General features: G+C 42.5%; 1 protein-coding gene across 2 annotated transcripts in view; it reads left to right on the top strand.

Moving 5' to 3' along the window:
* GPR19 (G protein-coupled receptor 19) overlaps positions 1 to 25,126 on the top strand; it is a 30,915-nt gene extending 5,789 nt beyond the window's left edge. The window contains exons 3-4 of one of the 2 annotated variants that reach the window (XM_082665089.1): positions 7,881 to 8,037; positions 23,734 to 25,126. In XM_082665089.1, coding sequence (XP_082521215.1) covers positions 23,750 to 25,003 — 1,254 coding nt within the window. In that variant the 5' untranslated portion in view covers positions 7,881 to 8,037; positions 23,734 to 23,749 and the 3' untranslated portion in view covers positions 25,004 to 25,126. Of the gene's footprint in view, positions 1 to 7,620; positions 8,038 to 23,733 lie in introns of those variants that run through there. The other variant, XM_082665090.1, reaches the window with a different exon arrangement.
* Positions 25,127 to 25,612: the final 486 nt, after the last annotated feature.

The raw sequence follows: 25,612 nt of genomic DNA, 5'->3' as shown, positions 1-25,612 counted from the left end.
TCTCTCAGTAAATTTTGAGTATACAACTATTATTAACTATAGTCACCATGCTGTATGTATATTAGGTCTCCAAAACTTATTTATCTTATCATTGAAAGTTTGTACCCTTTCACCAGTATCTCCCCATTTCCCGCAATCCCCCAGCCCTGGTAACCACCATTCTACTCACTGTTACTGTGAATTCAACTTTTTTAGATTCCACATATAAGTGAGACCATGCAGTATCTGTCTCTCTGTGTCTGGCTTATTTCACTTAATATAATGTCCTCCAGGTTCATCCACCCTGTCACAAATGGCAGGATTTCCTTCTTTTTTAAGGCTGAATAATACTCCATTATATGTGTGCGTGCGTGTGAAGTGTATTTGTATATCACATTGTCTTTATTCGTTCATCTGTCGACAGACACTTAGATTGTTTCCATAGCTTGGCTATTGTGAATGATGCTTCGATGAACATGGGAATGCAGATATCTCTTCAAGACAGTGATTTTATTTCCTTTAGGTATATACCCAGAGGTTGGATTGCTAGATCATATGGTAGTTCTATTTTTAATTGAGACTGGGCCATTTAAATAGGAGCATTGAACTTGTAAGGTCATGTAACTTTCAGAGCCAAGGTCACCATTTGGGGGCCAGTAATCAGAACCAGCTGATTGCAAAAGAGAAGCAGGTGAATGCAGCTAATTAAGAGAGAGAAAATAGGGGACAATCGGTCCCGTAGCCTGAGAGAAAGAGATGGAGTCAGTGTCTCTTGGCTCTGACAGCTTTCTGTCCCTGCCTTCAGTCCCATCTGTGGTCTAACTGCCACTTCCTGTTCTTCAGTTCCCTGCACTTCTTCTGAGTCTTTATAATAAATCCACCTCCACCTCAGTGGCTTTCTTTTTTCCCCTTAGACAGCACTCTAATGTGGCTAGTTGCGCTCTCCCCTTCCTCCTGTTCTTGGCCTAATAAAACCACATGCTTTCCACAAGAGGAACACACATACGCAGCATGGACACATGTAACTCACCGCAGCTCGAATATGCCAAGAAAAGGTAGTTCTCGTCATTGTTTTCTGTAGTTTTCACCTGTGTATAAGTTATCTATAAGTTACCTGCATAACAAAATCCCCCCAAACTTAGGAACTTAATAATAAACATTATCTCCTAATTTCTGTGGGTCACGAATTTGGGAGCAGCTTAGCTGGGCCGTTCTGGCCTGGGGCCTCACAAAGTAGAGGTCAAGATGTCTGGACTGCAGTCGCTTGATAGGGCCAGAGGATCTGTTGCCAGGTGGCTCACTGCCCTGTTGCTAGTTGGTGCTGGTTGGTGAGAGGCCTCAGTTTTCCCTGCGTGGGCCTCTTCACAAGACAGCTTTAGTGTCCCTACGACATGGGGGCTGAGCAATCCAAGAGGCAGAGAGCCAGGCAGAAACTGTCCTTATGATAATCTCGCCTCGGACATTACAGAGAATCACTCCTGCCACATTCTCTTCACTGGAAGCAGGTTATGAGTCTGGCCCATGTTCAAGGGAAGTCGTATTAGATGTCACCATTTGAAGGGAGGCATATCAAAAATTTGTGGACATATTTTAAAACCATCACAACTGTTAGGTTAGAGAGAAAAAAAACCAGGCAAAGTGTCCAATTCAGTCTCAGGTATAGTTCAATTTCATTTCTTAAGTGGTTTCTTTAAATAGTATAAGTCTCCTTTGGGTAAAAATGTTTTCTCTTTCATAATGCCTCCCAAGGAGGTCCTGTCATCCTCTCTGAAGATAACATCCATTTGAATGGAGGGTGGGGAGGGGTAACATACACATCCTTGTGGAATTGCTGAGAGGGGGGTATCCCCGACTTCATTCTGGACCTAGAGCGTGCACTGGCAGGGTTCCGGCATGATGCCCCTCGCTGGCCTGAGCGCTGGGGAACCTGCTGGCCTGCGATGCTGAAGCCTGCAGCTGGTGAATTCATGGCCCATTTTTGGCTTCAGGCAAATCTCCACGGGGAGAATCGGCCTCCTCCCCTTGGGGACTCTTTTCCCCTTGGCCCCGGCTGTGGAGTCACCTCACCTGACCACGGCAGGCCCCCTGGCTGTTAGTTGAACATCCATGCTTCAAGGGAACCGGAAACACTTGGGACAGTTGACTGCTCTGTATGCCTACGTACACTGTGAGAAACTTGCCATTGGCCCGAACGGCCATGCAGAGTGCAGAGGATGAGGTATGAGGGGCCTAGGCAGTGGTCCCCAGAGGGGAGCAAAGGCAGAGAGCTCTTGCCCTGGGTGCCCCTCTCAGCATGGAGGTAACTTACTGTGGTACGCAGAGTAAGGACCCCTGAAGATATTCACCCTACCACCCGGAACCTGTGACTGTGTTACCTTACAGGGCAAATGGGACTTTGTAGATGTGACTAAGTTAAGGGCCTTGAGAGGGGAGATTATCCTGGATTATCTGGGCGGGCCCAATCAAGTGACTTTCCAGTCTGAGGTCAGACAAAGGGAGATGTGACTGTGGAATAATGGTTAGAGAGATACAAGGTTGTTGGTTTTGAAGTTAGGAGTTAGGGGGCTACGAGCCAAGGAATGTGGGTGGCAAGGAAACAGATTCTCCCTGTGTAGCCTTCAGAAAAGAACACAGCCCTGCTATCACCATAATCTTAGCCCAGTAAGACCCATGTTAGATTTCTGACCTGTAGTACTGTAAGATAATAGATTTGTGTTGTTTTAAGCTACTGTTTGTGGTAATTTGAAACAACTACAAGAGAAAATGAATGCACTCATATCCGCCTTTGGTCTAGAAAGAGGTCAGGCCCAGTGACTGGCTGCTTTATTCTCTTCTATTTCTCTCTGAACCTGAGACCTAGAGGGAGAGACTCTTTTTTTTTTTTTTTTTTTTGCGGTACGCGGGCCTCTCACTGTTGTGGCCTCTCCCATTGCGGAGCACAGGCTCCGGACGCGCAGGCTCAGCGGCCATGGCTCACGGCCCAGCTGCTCCGCGGCATGTGGGATCTTCCTGGACCGGGGCACGAACCCGTGTCCCCTGCATCGGCAGGCGGACTCTCAACCACTGCGCCACCAGGGAAGCCCGAGGGAGAGACTCTTACTTTCCATGTGGCATGTCCTTTTTCACCACAGAGCAGAATTTATTACTTTTTTATTTTCATTCAGACAACAAATTGAAAGTAAGTACAGTAAACACCCATACACTCTTCACCCAGATTTCGCCAGTTAATGTTTTGCCGTATTTACTTTCCCTTTCTGATTATGTGCGTACATATTTTTTGTTGTTGTTGAACCATTTGTGGGTAACTTGAATTCGTCTCGACCCTTTATCCTTAATACTTCAGCATCTCCTAAGAATAAGGAAATCCACTTATTAACCACAATTCGTTTCTCACACCTAATAGAAATAATAATTCCATGACACCATCTAATATCCAGTTCACAAGACAAATTTCCCTAATTTCCACAAAATATTTTAGAGCTTTTTTATACCAATTCTCCCTCCCTCCCCAGTCAGCATCTCATCAAATTACATGCTTTGCAATTGGTTTTCTTTAGTCTCTTTAATAATAGCTCACCCTTCTTATTTCACAACATTGACTTTCTGATAAGTCCAGACTAGTTCTCTTGTAGAATATTTTGTTTTCTCATTTTGGTCAATTATTTTCTCATGATGTCTTTAATCTGTTTCTCCAACCCCTGCCCTTCCCCCCCCCTGCCCCCGCAAACTGGGCACTCTGTCTAGAGGTTTGATTAGATTCAGGTTAAATGCTTTTAGAAAGAATATTTCATTAGTAATGTTGGGTAGGTCACCTTGCTTTATGTTAGGCACTAATTTCAGGTTGTCCCACTGTTAGGTTAGTGATGCTAAATTTGGTCACTTGGTTAAGATGGTGAGCCCCTGCCAGTCTCACCCTTGAAAAAGTACACATTTCCCTTTGCAGTTTGTAAATAACGTACAAACAACCTGTTCCCAACAACTTTTCATCTCATAGTTTGAATACCTGCTGTGGTCCTTGCCTGAATCAGTTATTTCACTGCGGCCTGCAGAAATGGTGTTCTAACTATTATATTCTGCCTTTATTAGCTGTCATTCTTTTGTAAAAAGAGCTTTCTTTTAAGAGAACTGTTGTAATGACTCTCTCAGTGGACAATTGGATAGTGGTTTGCTTTCAGTTTTTTTGTTTTTTTTTTTTTTTGCGGTACACGGGCCTCTCACTGTCGTGGCCTCTCCCATTGTGGAGCACAGGCTCTGGATGCGCAGGCTCAGCGGCCATGGCTCACGGGCCCAGCCGCTCCGCGGCATGTGGGATCTTCCCAGACCGGGGCACGAACCCGTGTCCCCTGCATCGGCAGGCAGACTCTCAACCACTGCGCCACCAGGGAAGCCCTGCTTTCAGTTTTGTTTAAAGCAATTGGAAAGCTCTTGTTTCTTAAAAGGATGCGTTAACTCAATTATTGAGTTCACTAATATCTCAATAGCATCCTCAATATTTCCAGTTGTTTCTTTGCTTGTTTCCCAGGGCTTTTTAAGATCCAGGCAGTTCACCATTGTAGGATTTGAGGTGGAGGTGGGTGAGACGTTCACCAATCTATGGTAAAAGGGAAGAAAAACTACTAGATGGGAACCAAGAACGAGCACGGCATCTTGACTGCACCCGTTCTCAGGAAAGTCAGCTTGTGGAAGTTGAGAATCTAGAAATTCCGATAGAACTGCCTGCAGGCTCTGGAACCCCTTGGAAAGGTTTTGCCTGCCCCAGTGTGAAGGCCTTCTCTATGGTACCAAACAGTCTGAGCAAAGTCTTCCATATTTGGTTGATGACAAATAAAGGAATTTTGAGAATGGCTTTCAAAACGGTAGCTTGGATTTCAAGCCTGTTGTCTTGCTGTACACTCCTATTTTGAATTTCAGAAGCTGAATATTATTTCCTTCTTTCTTTCCATTACTTTTATAATTTCTGAACAGTGCCACATTCCCTATCCCCAAGGCAAATCGATTCCCCAGGCAGGCAGAGGGGAAAAGAATCACATAAATTATTTTCAAAATATTACCCTAGCTACACAGTATTATGGGATTTTTATGGGTTTGAATAGAAGACAGCTATTTTCTTCCCAATGGCTGGGAATAAGTTTGGTGATTATAAATTTAATATTTTTAACAGAATTAGTATATTACATAACATGTTTTATAGCCATCCTTAATAATATTTCAGATTATGATTCCTTATAAAATCGTTTTTATTATTTTATCACTAAGCTGTGATGTACACATACAATCATCCTAAAAAGAATGAATAATTTGGCCTTTTTTTTTTTTTGCATCTCAAATGATTTAAAGAAATCTTTTTGTTTTTTTTGCCGTACGCGGGCCTCTCACTGTTGTGGCCTCTCCCGCTGCGGAGCACAGGCTCCGGACGCACAGGCTCAGCAGCCATGGCTCACGGGCCCAGCCGCTCCGCGGCATGTGGGATCCTCCCGGACCGGGGCACGAACCCATGTCCCCTGCATCGGCAGGTGGACTCTCAACCACTGCGCCACCAGGGAAGCCCAAAGAAATCTTTTTGATTTCTTCTGTCAGAGGCCCATAGTAATGAATCACATCAGTCACATTAAATAGACAAGTTATTTTGATCGAGTCCATTATCCATGATACAGATTCGTATCATATAATATGCCTGCTCTGGAGTCATATTAAATACTCCTCAATCCTAGCTCCCACACTAACTAGTGGTGTGGTTTTGGGCACGTTACTTATCTTCTGTAAGTTTCCTCGTCGGTAAAACAGGAATGTTAATAATAGTACCTGTTTCATGGTTTGATAGGATTAAATGACATCATGTACTGAATACCTGGTGCATGATAAATATTAGCCGGTTTTGTTGTTGCTGTTATCATTCACTAAAGGAAGAGAGGTGATCTCTTAAGTAACCATCTGGCTGGCTCTCTAAAACTTTCTTCAAACACATATCCAGCTTTCCTGATAAATGAATTTTCTGAAAGTGACAAATATTAGAACTAACAGAGTTGAATTTCTCTGTGAGTCTTACATAGAAAAACTAGAATTAACTTGATTCTTATCCTAAAATAAAAGATGTAAACATATCTTAAGCTGTGGATGTTGGACCAGGAAGGCGCTTCAGTTTCCTGAAATTATACTCCAGCTCCTGTATGCTACCTCTTTTCTTATAGAGTTTGCATTATTGCACATTGAAAGTCAGCATTTCTATCCCTCAAAATAAATATTCAGAATTGCCATGCTTAGGATTCTGAGTTAGAAACAATCAGCTCTATGCATGCCTAATGAGACAAGTGCATAGCTAGCTTAAGTTCCTGACTTGGGATAGTCCAAATGCTATCCAAGGGATTGACCTTATTATTCAAATTTATTTTTATTCAAAATAATCCAGCAAGGCACGTTAAACCATATTTATCTTTTCCGCTATACAATTGTAAAGCATTCACAAATTGTTCCTGGTTCAGGTGTGGCTCTAAAGTATCTCCCTAAAATTAAGACTGTTCGACTTAGATAAACGGCCTCATAAAAGTCAGAAGCCTCAGCCTGAGAAGAAATACGTTTCCTGTGTTCTTCCCTGTGCTCTGTGGTGGCATGCCACAGTCGTTCTGTGAAGCTGGCATTTTCATTTAGTTGCACCTAAATAGATTTTTAAGGAAAGAAGCAGTGGAGGATGGGGGGAGTTACCATTGCAGAGTCCATACGAATTCCTAGAAGCCTTTCAAGATTTAGGGTCAACAACAATTCAGTAAAGAAAGGGCCCATTAGGTAAATTTGGCTCTGCAAATGCTAATTGAAAGTCCTCCTCTGCAATTCAGTCCTGTTCCCTCTTCCTTTCTTTAGTCAGTAGGGTCCCATGGTGACTGGTTCTGAACGAAATCATCCCCTTCAACAGTTACCATGGCAACCGGGACGTCAGTGAAGCAGGAAAGACCCTGCACAAAACTGCTCCTGCCGGGCTCCCTCTCTGAGTTGGAGAACTCAGCCCTGCCTGAGGCCTAGGGATGGGACTAAAGACATCTGGACGTGCACACTCACGTTTGTCTGTCACTGTGCCTGTGAGCGTAGATATATGGGCATATGGTAAACTGTGTAATGAGAATTTCCCCTCCCCCCAAAAAACATGGAGCATGTTTAAAGGGTGGGGATGGGTGGTGGGATGGGGCCGGGGAGGTGGACATGGGATGGTCTTTTTAGGTTTAATGATATGTAAAAATTATATTTGTGTTTATAAGGTTACAGTAAGTTGATAGTAGGGGAGGTTGGAGCCTTACATGTATATAGCCTGATGTATATTTAGACACAAGACCTCAGGGGAAATATTTTTTGAATATTTTTATTTACCTGAGAGTGAAATAGACAAATGGCTTTAAGGAGCTCTGAAGGGGGTGTAATGCTGTCCGTGGTGCTGAACACTTGATTGTCTCAGATGTGCCAAGGGGGCTCTGGAGGGAGGTTAGGGAACACCTTGCCATGTTAGGGTACTGATGATAAGAAAGAAAGAGACGGTCTGGGGAGAGAGCATTCTTTCCTTCCCTTCCAAGCAATTCTGAATGCCCAGGAAAAATGTTCAGATGAAAAATAAAACAAAAAAGAAAGCGGAGAAGCCTGGAGGTTTGGGTGGTTGAATCTTCCCCTTTTCATGTGGAGATTTTTGGTCCGAGCCAATCAGGTCGGAGATTTCTGCTGCTATGCTCCCAAAAGGAAAAGTGGGGGAAGGGAGAGAGAAGCCGGCCACATTCTCCCCTGGAGCCACATGATCCATTTCCCATGTGACACATTCCAGAGCCCTGGAAAGGAGAAGGGAGGGGCACCAAGAGAGTGGGGCTGGGGGCGGGAAGATGGTTTAACAGTCAACCCTGCACAGCGTCATCTTGTCTTCCTACCAGGAAGCAGGCTCTGAGCCAAGGGGAAGGCAGAGGACAGATATGGATGTGTTCCCAAGCTTCCCTGGTGGTTTATGGCATTCTCCAAACTCCTCTGCAAGGGCTGTTCCTGACCAAGAAGACCCAAGGAGACCGTCTCTGAAATAAAGTCCGGATGAAGGTATGTGCTAGAGATCCCGCGGTTTTGTGGCTGAAATTTGGCTCAGAGGACATAATACCTTCTGTTTTCCAGACAATTTCGAGATTTTGTCCCGTCTTAGACGCTGGTTCGGGGCTTTAGATTTGTCACAGGTCCAGAAAAGATGCCTAGGTAGTTCTGTAAAATGAACAATTCACCACAGTCACTGCCTGTTGAAGAAAAACGAGATGGGAATTGTATATAGTGATAATTAATAAAACAAAGCACTCATTGCTGAAAAGCATTTTTTTCATTGAATCCTGGAAAGAGGGAAAAAGATAATATTACTGACACCAGCCAGATGTCATTGTCACTGCAATAAAATCCTGTTTCATCCTTTTTCAGCTGCTTATTCTGTGCCCATGTTCCCCGAGGTTATTGGCAGTGGCTTAGGGAGCCTGAGTGGGCTGGCGTGCTGTTTCTTTGTGCTGTGTGATCGTCTTCCTTCTGATGTTCCTGATACCAGGAGTGCTTGTGATTGTTGCCAGCTCTCTTAGGGACAGTAGACTGTCACCAAATTCCATATCTTTCAGAATAGCTACCAAGAAGGCTTCCAGGAAGTTCTCAAAGGAATCTTCCAAAGTTACAGGCTAAAAGAATCTGCCATGCACTCAGATCTTGATATCTTTGACTATTTCTATCCAGCACAAAGAGACGAGCTAGCAGATTTACATTTTATTTTGTCTTTATTTAACGAATACTTGTAAAGTTCTTGTTATGTGTAAAGCATCATTCTAAGCACAATCAGTTATTTAATCCTTATATAACCCTCTGGGGGAGTTATTATTAGTACCCACATTTTGGAGACGAAGAAACTAAGGCACAGAGAAGTTAGGGAATTTTCCCAAGGTCACACAGCTAGCAAATAGGAGAAACAGGGTTTGGACCCAAGAAACTTGACCCTAGAGTCCATGATCTTAACCACTTAACTATGCTGCTTCCCTGCTCCTATTATTTCAAATGATGTCAACAGTTGATTTGGCTACAAGTTTTGTTCAGCTGATGCTACTAGAACATTGAATCAGCTTTCCTGGCTAAAACAGACCCCCAGTGAAATCTATAGTAATCTTGAATTATCCCAGTAGTCACATTCTGTACCCCCAAATAACCCAGTAAGTAATTACCTGTTCTTCTCTTCCCCTTGTGCTGTATAGATATCTGGTGGTAAAACACTGTATTGCAATGGTGACCAAATGATGTCTAAAGGAAAAAAAGAAATCTAAAATTACATCATGGTTCATTTTTTTTTTTAATCAAACCTAGAAACATTCTTCCATCCTCAGGACCTAGTAATAAGACCAGCCTAAGCATATTAACAGTACTTACCTGGTTTTCAAAATAAAATAAATAGATTAAAAACTTCTGAAATTATGAACACAAACTATGTTATCAAACTGACTGGATTTATTGCTTTAAAATAATATTATCATACTTTAAAATAGGGAATAGATTTCTCTCTTTTTGCAAATTAATTTAGGTTTTTAAGGGGAAAAGAGGAATTTTTGTTAACTTCTGGAAATATCTGAAATATAAGGGTTACCTCCTTTTGGTCTGTGTAGTTTCCCTTTTGGTCCTTGGCAAGAAAAGATGACTGATCTCATTCTTATATGCTGTGGGAAAACTTAGAGAAGTTACTAGGTCAGAGATACAAAGAGGAAGAAAAGGGGGTAGGAATCCAAAATTTGTGAAATTCCTCACTATATAAAGTGTTTCCTTCACGGTTTCAGTTGAAGAATACTTTGAGAGGAAGGAGTCCCCTTGACACCTTAAACTTTATTGAACTTTAGTTCTTAGATTTGATCCCTGCTGAAATCAGCATTTCCCTGGAACAAGTACACTTAACGCTAGCTACTATAGTCATCCGAAGTCAGCTTCTGGACAGAAGGGACCATCTCCTTCCATCTCTGGATTTCTAGCACTTAGCACCCAGCCCGTTTATGATATCATCTCAATGTACCCTTGTGAATGAAGAATGGGAAGACTCAAGACTGACAGCATTCTGGGGGCCCATGCCTGTTTTGTTTTGCATGCTTTTATGGGGAGGATAGTGAGGAGGTAAAAGTGTAGTAGGAGAGAACTTGGCAACAGTCAATATTATGTCTGAAATGTACATATGCTAGTCAGACAGACCCTGGAGCAATAGCAGACTAGAGTTCCAGAAGGATCCATAAATTATTTCCTGGTTATTACCAATCCCCCTGACATTTTATTTATATTTAGAATGAAGTTCTCCTGATATTTTTATTTACATGTAGATGGGAGCACCCCAAATAGTCTCATTTTCCTCTGATGTTTTGCCTGGCACCGTCTCCCCGTGTTGAAATAGTTCACCTTGGGTTGAGAGTGAATGTCGTGAGAAGGTCAGTTCCTGCCCCAGGCAATCCTGCCCTAATCAGCTGTGCCTCCCGGTCGCTAGAACACTTCACCAAGAGCCCACCTGGTAGGACTACAAGACTCCTCCCTGGAGAGCCATGGGATCTTCAGAGTCAGAGTGGGTTGAGCCAGACTGCCTTTTCCACACCGTGGCAATTAGGACCTGAGTACGAAAGATGACCAGCGCGTCTTGAAAGGTTGCTTAGGATTTGAATTTAAGCTAGCAGTCTAACCTGGCTTAAAATAGTCACCCCTCCTGATAATATACACAAATATAACCTATTCTATTCTTTTTCCATCTGATTAAGTCATTAAGGAGCATTAAGAGTGGGGTTTGTGGTTACGGTTTGGGTCCTTGAATCCTGTCTACTCATCCTCCTGGTCTTTAGTGTGACCTGGAGTGAATGAGGGGTGGAAAAGAAACAGCCCTGCTGGAAGCAAGGTACAGCCAGGCCAGTGCTGCCTGCCCACCGCACGCTTGCCGGCCTCAGATGAGCCAGGCTAGTGCACACAAGAGGCTTAGATCTGGAAGCCTCTCTGGGCTTCCTACTCATCCTTCTCAAAACTGAAAGGGGGCAGTCCTCTCTACCAGCTGAACAGGAGAAGTAGAATAGAGAGAAAGTGGAGCGGTTCCCCTGGAGGAGAGGCCTTGCCAAGAGTGCTTCCAGCTTGGAGGCTAGGGATGAAAGAAGAAACAAGAAGAAGGACAATGGACTTGTCCCTCAGTGGGCATGTGAAAGTGATGCCTGGGTCCTGCTTTTCACTCTTAGTAACTTCCCGCTGCTAGTAAGCCCTGCCTGCTGAATTATCAGGTCCTTTCCTAGGATGTATATGTGGGGAGGTGGAAAGAATAGAGAGAAGGACCAAAGTGTGGATGCAATTTCTCCTCTGAACCCAGGCAAACAGTGGGTTGAGATGGGAGGTGGCTTCTCCAAGAGGACAGTTTAAAAAGCAAGAGGGGAGTTACCATCATGACTATATTTCCCTGTTTATAGAGTCACTTTTCCTGGGCCAAACTTTGAAAGCACCCATCTCTTGGAGCCTGCCATTCAGCATATTTCCAAGACACTGGATGTCTGTCATGTTTAATCCTGATGGAAGCTCTCTGATATGCATTATTAGCCCCAGGTTCTGATCAGGAAGCTGAAGCTCAGAGTAACTAATCTGCCCAAAGTCACACACAACAAATAAAGCCAGGATCTGAATCCAGATCTTTCTGATTCTGTGCTCTTTCCACTATGTCACAAAATAAAGTTCTTTCCTCTACATTCTTTTTAAAAAAGTGTTTTTGGATATTAGGGTAATACAAATACAGTTCTAGAAAATTTGGAAAATATAAAGAAATATAAAAGTGTAATGAAAATAAAAATCAGTCATGGTCTGGCCACCTAGAAACAACTTATTTTAAAATTTTGGTGTTTCTCTTCTCAGTCTTTTTCGATGCATCTAATGGTAATGAAAGTAAACATTCGTTAAACACTAGCTTTTTTCCAGACATTGTTCTTAGCTCCTGTCTGTGTCATTTGTTTTATTCTCACAACAAATCAAGAGGGTGGACACTGTTTTTATCCTAATTTTACTGGTAAAGACGATAAGCACATAGATGTTTAGTAACTTATATAAGTAACAGGTGATTTGAAACCCAGGCAGGTTGGCTTGAGAGCAGGGTTTCTCAGTCTCAGCACTGTTGGCCTCTTGGATCGGATAATTCTCTGTTGGGGGTTGGGGGGAAGCTGTCCTCTTCATTGTGGAATGTTTAGCAGCATCCCTGGCCTCTACCTACCAGACGTCAACACTTTCCTCCCCGAGTTGTGACAACCAAGAATGTCTCCTGATATTGCCAAATGTTCCCTGGGAGGCAAGATGACCTCTGAACCACTAGTCTAAGAGCCCGTGCTGTCAACCATGCATTATGGTTGAGATAACGTAGCCTCTTCACATTTTAAATGTGTTCAGAGTTATTTTCTTCTACATCTAAAGAAGGGAATACACCTTTGAATTTGGAGGCAGGCTATGAAGACTCCCTGGGATGTCAGTGGCTTTAAAGAGCATAGGTAGGAAATTAATTATTTCCAGGGAAATGCTAGACTTTTGTAACAGGTTTGTCATATCCCACCGTTGCCCAGTGTGGAGAATAGCCATGTTTCTTTCTCTTATTACCTTTTCCTGGTTCTATGTGTCAGGCACCCTTAGCCTTCAAGAATTCAGATTTCAGGTGTACACTTATGGTATAGCAGGGCAGAGCTTATCAACCAAAGTGTCAAAATATGTCCCAGACAAAAAATGTCTGTTGCAAATAATTTCTAGCTGATAAAATACCAAAGTTTGCTGGTGATTCATTTTTTAAAAAACTAATCAGAATAAATGTAAGGATATCTACATAATTATTTTCTTTTCAGCATGGCTTCTAGGTTGAAGATTGTAGGCTGAGCTCCTGGTGTTACACATAATTCTGGATGTGTCCGTAGGAGTGTATCACATGTATGGACACATTTGTCACATCTGCCTCTGAAGAAGAGGTTGAAAATTGCTGGTGTTGGTGATTTTGGTCAATCATTGCTGATATGCAGAGAGGATTAAAATAAGAAGCACTGAGAAGTGATAGCAGTAGCATTTTAACTTATAAAATGTCTAAAAATATAGGGCACTAAAAAATATATTAACCATGTGAAACATATGCAGATACACGTTCAGCCATATTTTCAGTCACATCTGACCACATATATAGTTGCATAATTTGTCCATGAAAAATACATGTTACTGCAAATTCAAATCTAACTTCTGCTCCATGAATTTGAAGGTTGCTTTCTTGGAAAACCCTGATTGAAGACAGTGGTGCAGATCAAAATTTCCCCAGAGTGTTGATGTAAACTTGATGTGAGACAGAATGTAAATGCTTCTGAAAAACGGAAGTTCTTAGTAACTTCCTGTTCGGTGCTTACACTCGGTTCTTAACAAATCCTTCACCTTCTTTTCAGATAGCTATAAATCATATCTACTGTACAGCTCTTTGCTTTGAGTGTAATGAGTCTGCTCTTTGCCTCCCCCCCTCTTTCCTATTTCAGTCATACAACTAAAGATGTTGATACTGAAATCAGAGATTGGACATAAAACTGAACATTTCCCTCCCAAACTTGGACTCAGTGAGCACACGGCAACTATTCAAAAAATGTTTGTTGTAATAAATTAAATTGAATTTGGCAAGGTGCAAATTCTGGAGCCAAATTGTTTTCTTCAAAATTTGGAAGATCCCTTACGAGGAGGAGAGGTGTGGAAAGTTGGTCGAGGACAGTCAGGGGTTCTAGCAAGTGTTTCTTCCTGCTGAGAAGTTTGGTGTTACATGGGATGAGAAGCAAACACAGGTGGCAGGTCTTCTTAGACCAGACCGCTTCTTGCAAGGAATCTTCAGTAAGAGATTATTGGCACATCCAGGATAATTAGTGAGGAGGGCTTGGCTGGCCCCTCTGTACAATTCATCTCTCCTTTGGAGACCCAGACTACCAATCTTGGACAGCAGAGGCTCAAGAACTGGGCCCCAGCAGCCCTAAACAGCTTCCCTGTCCTCCCATCACAATGCCCTTTCAGGATGCACTCTGCGCCAGGTGAAAGTGGTGGATTATAAGTTAAATGAAAGTGTGTTGCTCGTCACAATGTCTACCTATCAGTTGTAGTTCATAGAGCAAAAATGATCCTAGAAATCATCTAGACCAACTCATTCATGTTGTAGATATGGAAATAGAGATTCAGGGAGATTAATTTACTTAAGGTCCTTACACCGATGTAAAAATAAGACCTGGGCCTCTTGACTTGCTGTTCAGTGCTTATAATCATAATCATAACTTAGGTTTCTTAGTCTCCAGTCTAACATTTAAGGTGAAGTAGAAAGTGCTACATTCTTTAAGCTTTTGGGGGTTTCTAATATTCTAGATGACGGTGGGGTAGTGGAAAGTGATAGAATGGCTGGTATGAGTTTCAGTTTTCACACTCAGTTATATAACAAATGCTATATTGAATTAGTTTCTATTGCTGCTGTCACAAATTAACACAAACTTAGTGGCTTACAATAATGGCCATTTATTACATCACAGTTCTGCGGGTCAGGAGTCTGCGTGGGCTTGGCTAGTTTCTCTGCTTAGAGTCTCACAAGGCTTCAAGGTGTTGGCAGGACCATGCTCCTTTTTAGAGGCTCCAGGGACGATTCCCCTTCCACGCTCATTTTGGTGGTTGGCAGAATCCAGTGCCTCGTGCTTTAGGACCAAGGTCACGTTTCTTTGATGGCTCTCAGTTGGGGGCCACCAGTAACTCCCAGAGGCCTCTCCCTGGTTCTTGCATGTGGGCCCCGGCATCTCAGAGCCAGAACAGCACGTTGATTCCTTCTCACGCTTGGAATCTCTCTGGCTTCTGCCGCATCTCTCTGTTACTAGACGAGAAAGTTCTCTCTTTGTAAGGGCTCATTAGTTTGGGTCCCCCTGGATAATCCAGGATAATCTTCCCATTTTAAGTTCCATAACCTGAATTGTATATGCCGAGTCCCTTTTACTATATAATGTAACCTATTCACAGGTTCCAGGATTGGGGCGCGGGCATCTTTGGGGGCCCAAAGTGATTATCTTTCCTTTTCAGCCTCTGGAAAGAGGAAGGCAAGGAAGGAGTTGGGAATGGCCATTGGGTAACCAACCAACCATCTGCCATCCATTTCCCATCCATTTTGGTTCCCTATTCTGCTATATTTTTCTCCATAGCACTGACCATTTCTTTGTTAATTGTGTTGTTTTTCTTATTTAGCTGTGTAGTATTGTTTCTCCCACTAGAGGAAAGCTCCATGAAAGCAGAGACCTTGTCTGTCTAGTTAACTTCTGTATCTCCAGCGTTTAGCACAATCCTGACTCACACTAAGTGATAGAAATTTGGATGCTTTGTGTGATTGAGGACCACTTTGCATATACCATCCTAACACATTAGCCATTTCTTACGGTGAAGTTTCTTGGTGTTTCTTTTTCTTTTTCCCATTTTATCTGACCACCGACTTTGTGAGAACAGTAGGGAGGGAAGTTCTGTGTTATTAAACCATTCCACACAGAATCCTAAGTGGCAGTTAGGGTGGGAAATACCGGATAGTGTCCTTTATATATTCCCCCAAAGAGGAGCCAGTGTGACCTAACATTTTCTCCTGCAACTTGGTTTGCAGAGAATTTGGGGAGGACTGCAGCTTGTGGTCAACATAAACCTCCACATGGGGTGAAGCTCGGGCTCCTTTCTGAGATCATAGATCTCAGAGAGAGACGTAGTCTCAGAGGTCACTGCTCTACTGATAATATGTAAAAAATTTACTCTTTAAGTAGTAGTTACATTTTAAATGGAACTTTGGTGCTCACTTCGGCAGCACATATACTAAAATCAGACTCTGACTTTAAAAGAATGATGCTCTGATGGTGATAGAAGCCTTCCTGGTTTCTGGAAATCACGCCAAGGATGCTGACTTTGTTTATTTCTAATATTTTAGAATTCGTGTAAAGAACAAAGATAGGTAAAGGTGATAGAAGAGGAATAGTTCCTTAAATCTAGATATCTAGAAATTTCTCACCCAGAAATGTCGTTGTGGGTTATTTTGTGATGCTAGAAGAGGCTGTTCTGAAAATCCTTCTCTGTTCAAAAAATCATGTTCTCCTTGAAAGCATAACCAATATTCAAACAAAAAGAAAATGTGCCAAGTCTGATCTCAGGAAACTGCTTGATCCCAGTTGGGAAACAAACTGAAAGGCATAGACCGGGAAATATTACGGAGGAATATTTATATATCTTATATAACAGGAGGAAAGGGAAAAGGGCATTAGGGAAAATTCCAGGCTTATAAGTCGTGATGCTATTGGTCTCAGATGGTGGAGAAGAAACTTGGTTTTCATTGAAAGTATGAGGTTCTTTTGAAATTATTCAAAATTATATAAAGGAAATAATTTAAGCAGCATAGACTCTATATGCTTTTGAGAAAGACATAGTCAATCCAGTTATATTTACGTCTTTTGGTTTAGGGTATAGAAAAAGGTTTTATCTGGCTAACATGTCACTATAAAATCATCCCCAACTTGGAGAAAGGCTATGTTTATTTATTTGGACCCCAATGACTTTCCCCTTAAAAACAATGTTGTGAATGATGATTAGGTCCCCAGGCCCCTTCACAAAAGCCATTCATCCTTAACAGTGCTAAATTACGTGACTAATGTTAGTATTATCACTATAGTATGTGATGTGGTTACTAAAATTTGCTTGTCATATGGCTTAGAAGACTTTTATGGGCTGACAGTAGTAAGAGTGCTAATTTTTTCAGCACTCGCTATGTGCCAGACACCAAGCTAGGTGTGTTTTAGAACTACAGTAGGATAACACTGATTGAATGTTTTTCTCATACCAGGCAGATTGACTTGTAATAACTCATTTAACTCCTGTGCATCTGTTATCTCATTCAATCCTCATGATAATCAAATGAGATAGGGACTAATTGTCCCCATTTTACAGATGAGAACACTGGAATCAAGAGGGTTAGTTAACTTGTTTTGGATCACACAACTAGTTAGTGAGTGACAGAGGAAGGACATACACTTCAGCTGTCTGCTTCAAAGCATGCACACATAACCACTTTGCAATATTCCTGTATTGTGAGATGAAAAATAAATGTTTTTCAGCAGAAGATTATGTTCTGGGTGTGTAGGTTTGTCAGATTTAGCTAATAAAAATACAGGACACCATTTAAATATTGTAGGAGATATTACATGGGACATACTTATGCTAAAAAATTATGTGTTATTTATCTGAAATTCACATTTAACTGGGCATCCTGTATTTTATCTGGCAACCCTGTCTGGGTGGCACATTATGAGAACATGTCTCTGTCTCTCTGGTTTTCCTCTTCCCCACCACAGTCATGCTGGTGGCTACCTGGGCCTTAACGTAGTTCTGTAAAGCACATAGCTCAGTGTCCGCACCAGAGCCATAGCTCAGAGCCAAAAGCAAGATAGGAACTCAGGAAGCTTCTGAAGAGTGTATGGGACCTCCTTAGCCATTTGTAAATTCAGGGATCTGTGTAAGTTCAGGACTTCGGGATAGGTTGCCCCGTAAACTCTGCCCTACTGGAAGCGGTGGGCTGGTCAACATTTAACAACTGGCTCTTCAGGGAAAAAACCTATTTGTGATGTTTGTCAGTTTCATGGTGTGAATATTCCTACCATGGCTGATTCATGATACCAACATGATGTCGCTGAACTTGGAGTTGGGAAGGAATGTGCACAGCTGTCTCTGAGGAGCCCCATGCAGGCCGGTCCCAGTCCACCTCTGTTCCATTCTGATTTCATATATAGGTAAATTAGGCCTATATAACAGTGAAAGATTTAAGGAAAATATCTACCACCATTATATTTCCTAAATTACAACAATTAAAATTTAAAAGAGAATTTCCTACTCAGGGAAATACTATTGATCAAACTTTTTCTGCACTTTAATCAAACTGACGTCTAGAGTTCTGCTTTCATTCCGCATTTAAAAGGCAACAAGTTAATCATCTGCGATAATGAATCTCCAATATTCTCACATTCTTTATTCTGAAGAAAGGCTGTATTTCTAGACCAACATTTCTACTGCACTTTTGATGCTAAGCCTCTGTGCAGTATATAGTGGGAGTGATTTTTTTTCCCCAAATGTTCACTGTGTCACATATTTCTCAGCTAGCATATTGAACAGATGTATCTGTGGGTAGCAAGAGGCTGTGGGGGAATAACTTTATATACCTATGTTTGATTGAGAAGTCCATGTACAGCCAGTTTGTCTGAATTCACATCCAGCCCATTGTGGCTTTCCAACAGTATGACCTTGGGGAAGAACTTCAGTTTTTCTCAATTGTAAAACAGGACTAATCATGTTACCTACCTCGAAGGGCTACGCATATGAAGTACCAGACACCTAGTAAGCACAAAATAAATACTAACTCTTGGTAGTAGTAATGTTATAAATACTGTCATCATTGTAATTAATCTCATTAGTAAACAGCCAATGTATCTGCTTAGGTGCAGCAGATACTTTCCATTCTACAGAAAATGTTTCCGTTCATTTTTTTTCCCCAACCAAACCATATAAATATTCAACATTATAAAATTCTAATTTGCCATTAAATTTTTAAACAAATGTCAGAAAAAAATGGTCTTCCTATATTATGAGAACATCTGTGGATCTTTAGAATTTCAGGAGGGAAAAAGAAATCTGTTGTTAGGGTTTTTTGAGTCTAGAAGAAACCTAACCAGCAAGGATGTGCTTATCCAGGAATAGCTGCCGGCAAACTGTGAAGTAAACACAGTTTCTCATCTGCGCCCCTCTAGTCCTCTTTGTGGTCCTCTCATTAGTTTCTAATCATTCATACATTCAGCCATCGATCAAAATATGATTTTCAAAAAGTTAAAATCATGACTGTCACGATTTTCAAAAAGTTAAAATGACTGTCATTCATCGTGACTCATTCAAATATAGAATGAACACCATATCAAAGATTTATTAACTTATTACTGAAGGAACTGATCAGATAATCAGGTTGCTTCCAAGAGCATTTGAATAAATGGATATTTATAGGTTTTTTTTTTTTTGTCATTGCTGTTGTTTGTTTCCTTAAATAATGTGAGCATAAGATTGCTAGGAGGCACTGTCGTACAGGGCAATAAGTCTATAACCTTTGGGGTTATTTTATCTACTAGACAGAAATTTGCATGTTAGCGTGTAATGTCTGGGCGCTAGTCATATAGTAATAGCAAAATCAAGCACAGATACATTCTTCCAGAGAATTAAATAATCCTTGGGGAAGCCCATTTAACAATGTCATAGCATGACATTAAAATGTTATGCTATGGGGACCTCCCTGGCGGTCCAGTGGTTAAGACTCCACGCTTCCAATGCAGGGGCTTGCGTTCGATCCCTGGACGGGGTGCAGCCAAAAAAAAAAACACTTAGGCTATGCTCTCTGTGCCTTATTTTCAAGTATTGGATAATTTTTCTTAACACCTCTATCCATTTTTTTATTCAGTAAACCTTTATTAATATCTGTATGCCCCAGGGATATAAGGACACAGTCACTGTCCTTAAGGAACTCATAATGCAACAGGGGAGACAACGTTCAAAATAAAAATTACAGTATAAAATGATAGACATATCATTTTATATATAGACCCAGACCTCTGTAATGATGGGACTCTCCAGGGTCCCATTATTTCAGAGGTCCCCCAGTCCCTAGCTCTACACCATGTCAACCCATCCACCATTTTCCCCACCTATATATTAAAACCCATCTCTTAGATCCCAATAGATGAATAATTCCTCTCTTAGATAATATATAGATAGAGATATATTTTAAAATAGGGGCCCTCAATATCAACCCAATGGAGTGTGTCATGTGGCAGTCTCCGAGTTGGTTGGGAACAAACAGGTTGAGCAGGAAAGAGGTGAAGAAGTCTTTCTTGTCGCTGCTGTAATTACTGAATATGGATGACCCAGACATAATTTTGAATTCCGCAGCCCTTGTATTTCAGAAACACCCCCTTGAAGATGTATTTATTTCCAAATTAATGGAGCAGGGGAGACCTTTCTGAACTTTTACTTTGGGACCCTAGAATTTAGTTATAATTTAGTTATAATATGGCAGACCATGTTTTCTGGGAGGGGGGTGCCGGAGGCTGTCTGCGGTCACCTAAACTACCTTGACTGTCCCTTAAGTGAGAGTTGACCTGGGTGACTTCAGTTTCACCTGCCCTGCTCTGCTCTGGAGCCATGTTTTCCCCTGTCTCCATGGTCACCAGCGTTTCGGCTCTCTGAGAACACACGGTGATTTTCTGTCTCTGCATTTAATTCTCCTAGCAGAGCCACCTAGAGTAGGAGGCCTGTATTTCAGTTCTCTGTACTTATGGAGTCAATTCAGTAAATAGCTAACAAGCGATTATTAATGTAAAGAACTTCAGTGGAAGCTGTAGAGCACGGACAAAGAATAATGCCCTTTTCCCAGGACCCCCTAGTTAATGAGAGAAGACAGAAACATGGAAGCCATTCTACAGCAGCGATTGTTAGTCTGGGCTGCGCGTTGGGATCACCTGGGGAACTCTGAAACATCCCGATGCCCAGGCTGCCCTCCAGAGCAATTAAATCAGAATCCCTGAGGGGGGCTTCCCTGGTGGCGCAGTGGTTGAGAATCTGCCTGCCGATGCAGGGGACACGGGTTCGAGCCCTGGTCTGGGAAGATCCCACGTGCCGCGGAGCAACTAGGCCCATGTGCCACAACTACTGAGCCTGCGCGTCTGGAGCCTGTGCTCCGCAACAAGAGAGGCCGCGACAGTGAGAGGCCCGCGCACCGCGATGAAGAGTGGCCCCCGCTCACCGCAACTAGAGAAAGCCCTGGCACAGAAACGAAGACCCAACACAGCCAAAAATAAATAAATAATTAAAAAAAAAATCCCTAAGGGTAGGACCCAGGCATCTGTATTTTTTTTCAAAGCTCCCTGGGAGAGTTCAGTGTGTTGCTAAGCTAGAGAGCCATGGCTCTAAAGCAAAACAAACTGGGAAGAGGAGTAACAACATGTTCTGTGAACAAGGAATCCACAGCCATTCTGTATATTCTTATCCACTGTGTGACCACATTTCAGTCCATGAATGTGGCAAATGTAACCTCTCATTATAACCATGGGGAAAATGTAGGTCAGTTTGACTGTAGGGCACTTAGAGACTGTATAGTCTGGGAGGTATGGTCTGCAGAAGACTATACCTCTAAGGGGAAAAGGGCCCAAAAAAGATCAGCCCTAGAAGGATGACCCCCAAATCATTCCACATGCTTTCTCCCTGCCTTGTAATGTTTGGGGCTTTTTAAAAAACCCCTTGTGTTCCTGAAGAAGGGACCTTCATCCTCCAGGTCTCCGGCTTACACCTCACCTCCTTTGTGAAGCCTTTCCTTTCCTTCCCCCTATCCCAAGAAGAATCGGGTCCCTATTTTTCTCTGTCACTTAGCTCCTTATCTACTAATTATACTTATTATAGAATTTAGTTATACTATGGCAGACAGCTCATTTATACATTTACCCTTTTATGAGCCTTACTTTTCGTTGTTCTCCTAGTACGTAGCATAGTTTCTTGGTGTATTGAATAAGTAAAAAGAGCTGCAGCACTTTTAGGTCCAGTCAGAAAAGTCATGCCATCAAGCAGGGGAGACCTAGACTGGAGAACTCCTCAGGCTGCCTCGTTCCATTTCTGAGCAGCGGGATCCTGCGCTTCCAGGCAGGAGTGTGTGGGGCGGGGGCGGGGGCGGGGCGCCAGAGGAATTGGTGGACACACTAGTTGATGTAAAGCGGCTGGAGGAAAGGATGGACGAAGGCCTCGCAGCGCTTTGGTGGTAGTGGTGATCTTGAGTTTCACCTGCAGAGTTTTGCTGTGAGAGGAAGAAAGAAACAGAAGTTCACAGGTTTCAAAGTGTGTGTGGAGCCATGGGAAAGTGCCTGTGCTCCCAGCTCCTGTTGTATTTAGGCCACAGGCATCCCCCAAAGTTTAGAACAGCTCCTTCTGTCTGGGAAAATAGCTCGTCTGTTTTATTTTTAAACTTCAAATCTTTTAAAAAAATTGTAGGGTTTTTTTGGGGGCTTTGGGTTTTGTTTTTTTTTTTTGAATTTTGTAGGTTTTACACATAAAAAGGTGAAAAGATTATTTCAATTTTGTAAGGATAACAGTCATGCATTCCAGATTTTCTAGGACAGTGCTAATTTTAGATCTTATGTCCTGTCTTCAGACCGTGTATCCTAATTTTTTATATGGAAAGTATGGTAGCTAGTCTTACAATTTACTATCAACCAGTCAGCCGTGCTTAAAGGTCTTTTAGTTATTAAAATGGCTAATTACCATACATTTCTCTTTGAGAAATCAAGTAGGGCTGTTTCATGGACCAAAAAAAAGCCTTGAAGGGAACCTGGGCCTGGCCTTCAGTGCATTGCCCTGAGCCCCAGACTTTTGTTGAATGTGGTTTCTTGGTGAGGACAATATCTATTAACACCCTCTCCCTACCACAAGTCATTGGGAAAACCCTTCAAGGAAAAATGGGTCTTTAAAACTGTTCTTTCATCTCACCTCTAAACCCCAGAAACGGTTCTCTGTGAGGTGTAGTGACAGGAGCCCCGGAGAGGGCCGGGAGGCCCTGCTGAGCCTGTCGCTGGTGTGCCCTCCCCTGCACCACCGGCCAGGTGGGATCGCTCTGGTTATTATGGATTCAATCGCTGTGCTTTCTCTTTCTGCTTAATAGATTCAGACCAAATTAAACCCTAATGATCGGACTGCAACCAGTCACCTCAGTTTTAATTGAATGGCCCACAATGATACAGGTTTTTTCCCTATTAAAAAGTATACCTTTTTTTTCCCCCCTCACTGAATAGTAGGAAAAAGAAAGTTAAAATAAAGGCTGGGTAAAGTTAGAGTTGCTTGCTTATAATCATCTGAATGCCATAAGGTTTCTAGTAACCTGGTTACATATTCATTAGGGGACATCTTGTATATTCCTCAGTCAGGGTCATTTTGTGAAATACTAACAACGGAATAGCATCAAAATATGTCGCTGATAGGTGGCCTATCATCTTTTGGGAAAAAACAGGCTATGTTTATGTGTCATTAAATGCGCTACTTCTGGCTCATGTGAAAGTGTTATGTTTGCTCCATGTGCTCCCATAATGCTTTTGTAATGGAAATTCTAAAGTAAGTAACGACAGGATCGTTCCCAGTGGCCAGTCAGTCTGTATTCACAGATTTCTGTTAGCTTTTTCCATAGCCGACGCCTGTGTGTTTCCATCTGCCCAAGTTTTCCTCCCTTGCAGCCTCGTTACTTTAGTGGTACGACATTCAGGAACTTCTCACGTACCTACCGGGATTCCAGTAGCACTTCATTTGGGGGTAACACCCTAACCATGAGCCAGATTTGAGCTCTCTAACCCTCCGTGATCCCCAGCGTATGAAGGGAACAAGGTTCAGTGTAGGAGTGGGGCTTGCTATGAGTTCCACCACATTTGACTAAGGGTCAGGAGACGGGGAGGCCAGGGAAAGCCTGAGCTGGGATCAGCTGAAACCATCCTAAAATGAAAGAGAAACGGGGCCAGAGCTCTTTCCGGGTAGTAGTCATGTTTTCCTGCCAACACACAAGCCCTACTCATTGACAGATGACAACCGATCTAAGCGTCCAATAAGATTGTTAGTCTTAGGAATCAATCCGTGTAACACCATTTTAACAGGAGGCCTCATTCTTCTTTTCTTATCCAGAACTAAGAGGGAAAAAATGAATATGGTTTTTGCTCACAGAATGGATAACAGCAAGCCGCCTTTGGTTGTTCCTACACTTCTGGTGCCCCTCCAAAACCACAGCTGCACGGAAATGGCCTCCCCTCTGCTGAGCCAGGACCTGACGGCGCTTTACGAGGAGCACGGCTGGAGGAGTAATGGAACAGACCTGCGCTACAGACCAAACCCCGGGGAAGTGGCCACAGCCAGCATTTTCTTTGGGGCCCTGTGGCTGTTTTCTGTCTTTGGCAATTCCCTGGTGTGTTTGGTCATCCACCGGAGCAGGAGGACTCAGTCCACCACCAACTACTTTGTGGTGTCCCTGGCGTGTGCTGACCTGCTCGTCAGTGTGGCCGGCATGCCTTTCGTCCTGCTGCAGTTCGCCACAGGCCGGTGGGCCCTGGGCAGCACCATGTGCAAGGCCGTGCGCTACCTTCAGTATCTCACCCCGGGCGTCCAGGTGTACGTTCTCCTCTCCATCTGCATAGACCGGTTCTACACCATCGTCTACCCTCTGAGCTTCAAGGTGTCCAGAGAGAAAGCCAAGAAGATGATTGCAGCGTCCTGGATCTTTGAGGCGGCCTTTGTGACCCCCGTGTTCTTTTTCTATGGCTCCAACTGGGACAGTCATTGTAACTATTTCCTCCCCTCCTCTTGGGAAGGAACTGCCTATACCGTCATCCATTTCTTGGTGAGCTTTGTGATTCCATCTGTCCTCATAATCTTATTTTACCAGAAGGTCATAAAATACATTTGGAGAATCGGCACCGATGGTCGAACAGTGAGGAGGACAACGAACATCGTCCCAAGGACAAAAGTGAAAACTGTCAAGATGTTCCTCATTTTAAATCTTCTGTTTTTGCTCTCCTGGCTGCCTTTTCATGTTGCTCAGCTGTGGCACCCCCATGAACGAGACTATAAGAAAAGTTCCCTTGTTTTTACAGCTATCACATGGATATCCTTTAGTTCCTCAGCCTCTAAACCTACTCTGTATTCCATTTATAATGCCAATTTTAGGAGAGGAATGAAAGAGACTTTCTGCATGTCCTCGATGAAGTGTTACCGAAGCAATGCCTACACTATCACAACCAGTTCACGGATGGCCAAAAAAAACTATGTCGGCGTCTCAGAAATCCTCCCCACGGCCAAAGCTGTAGCCAAAGACTCAAGCTATGGTTCATTTGACAGGGAAGCCAAGGAGAAAAAGCTTGCTTGGCCCATTAATTCAAATCTGCCCAATACTTTTGTCTGATTTCTCAGAATTCTTTCAATTACTGTTATGCACCAGAGATTAAAAACTTTAACTGTAAAAACAGAAGCTATTTATATATTTCTTTTCAATCAACTTTCTGAGGGAAATGTTTGATTTTGTAAAATGCACTCACTATTGATTTTAGTTTCTGTGTTTTTTATTTTAGTTGCTTTTTGTTTTCGAGGAAGCTTTCACCTTGAGCTTATGGTCAATGGTCCCTTTCCTGTATTAGTTACATACGTTAAAAAAAAGAACGCTTTCCTACTTTTTAATTTACCAGTAGGTCCAAAAAGCATAAGCCATATACACAGTCTTTGATTAATGATTCAACCTGGTTTTATTCTGTTTCCTTTTTCTCCTCCCTACTGAAATTTTGTTAACTATGGGCTTCTGTTCCAAATGAAATCTGCTGTGTGACACATTTCAGAGACTTGAATTTCTCTACTAAGCAACATTTAGAAAGTCTTAATACTGTATATGTTTTTACATTACCTTCTGTCCGGATCTGTCCTGGAGAGCGCGCCGTATATTGGAATATATTGGAACTTGCTGGGTAGTCTTCTGTGATCGAATTATAATCAGGATTCTTAGGGAAAGAAAGCTTATAGA

This window comes from Grampus griseus (genome assembly GCF_964374135.1).
Source record: "Grampus griseus genome assembly, chromosome: 11".
Taxonomy (NCBI): Eukaryota; Metazoa; Chordata; class Mammalia; order Artiodactyla; family Delphinidae; genus Grampus; species Grampus griseus.
This window is presented reverse-complemented; position numbering and strand designations above follow the sequence as displayed.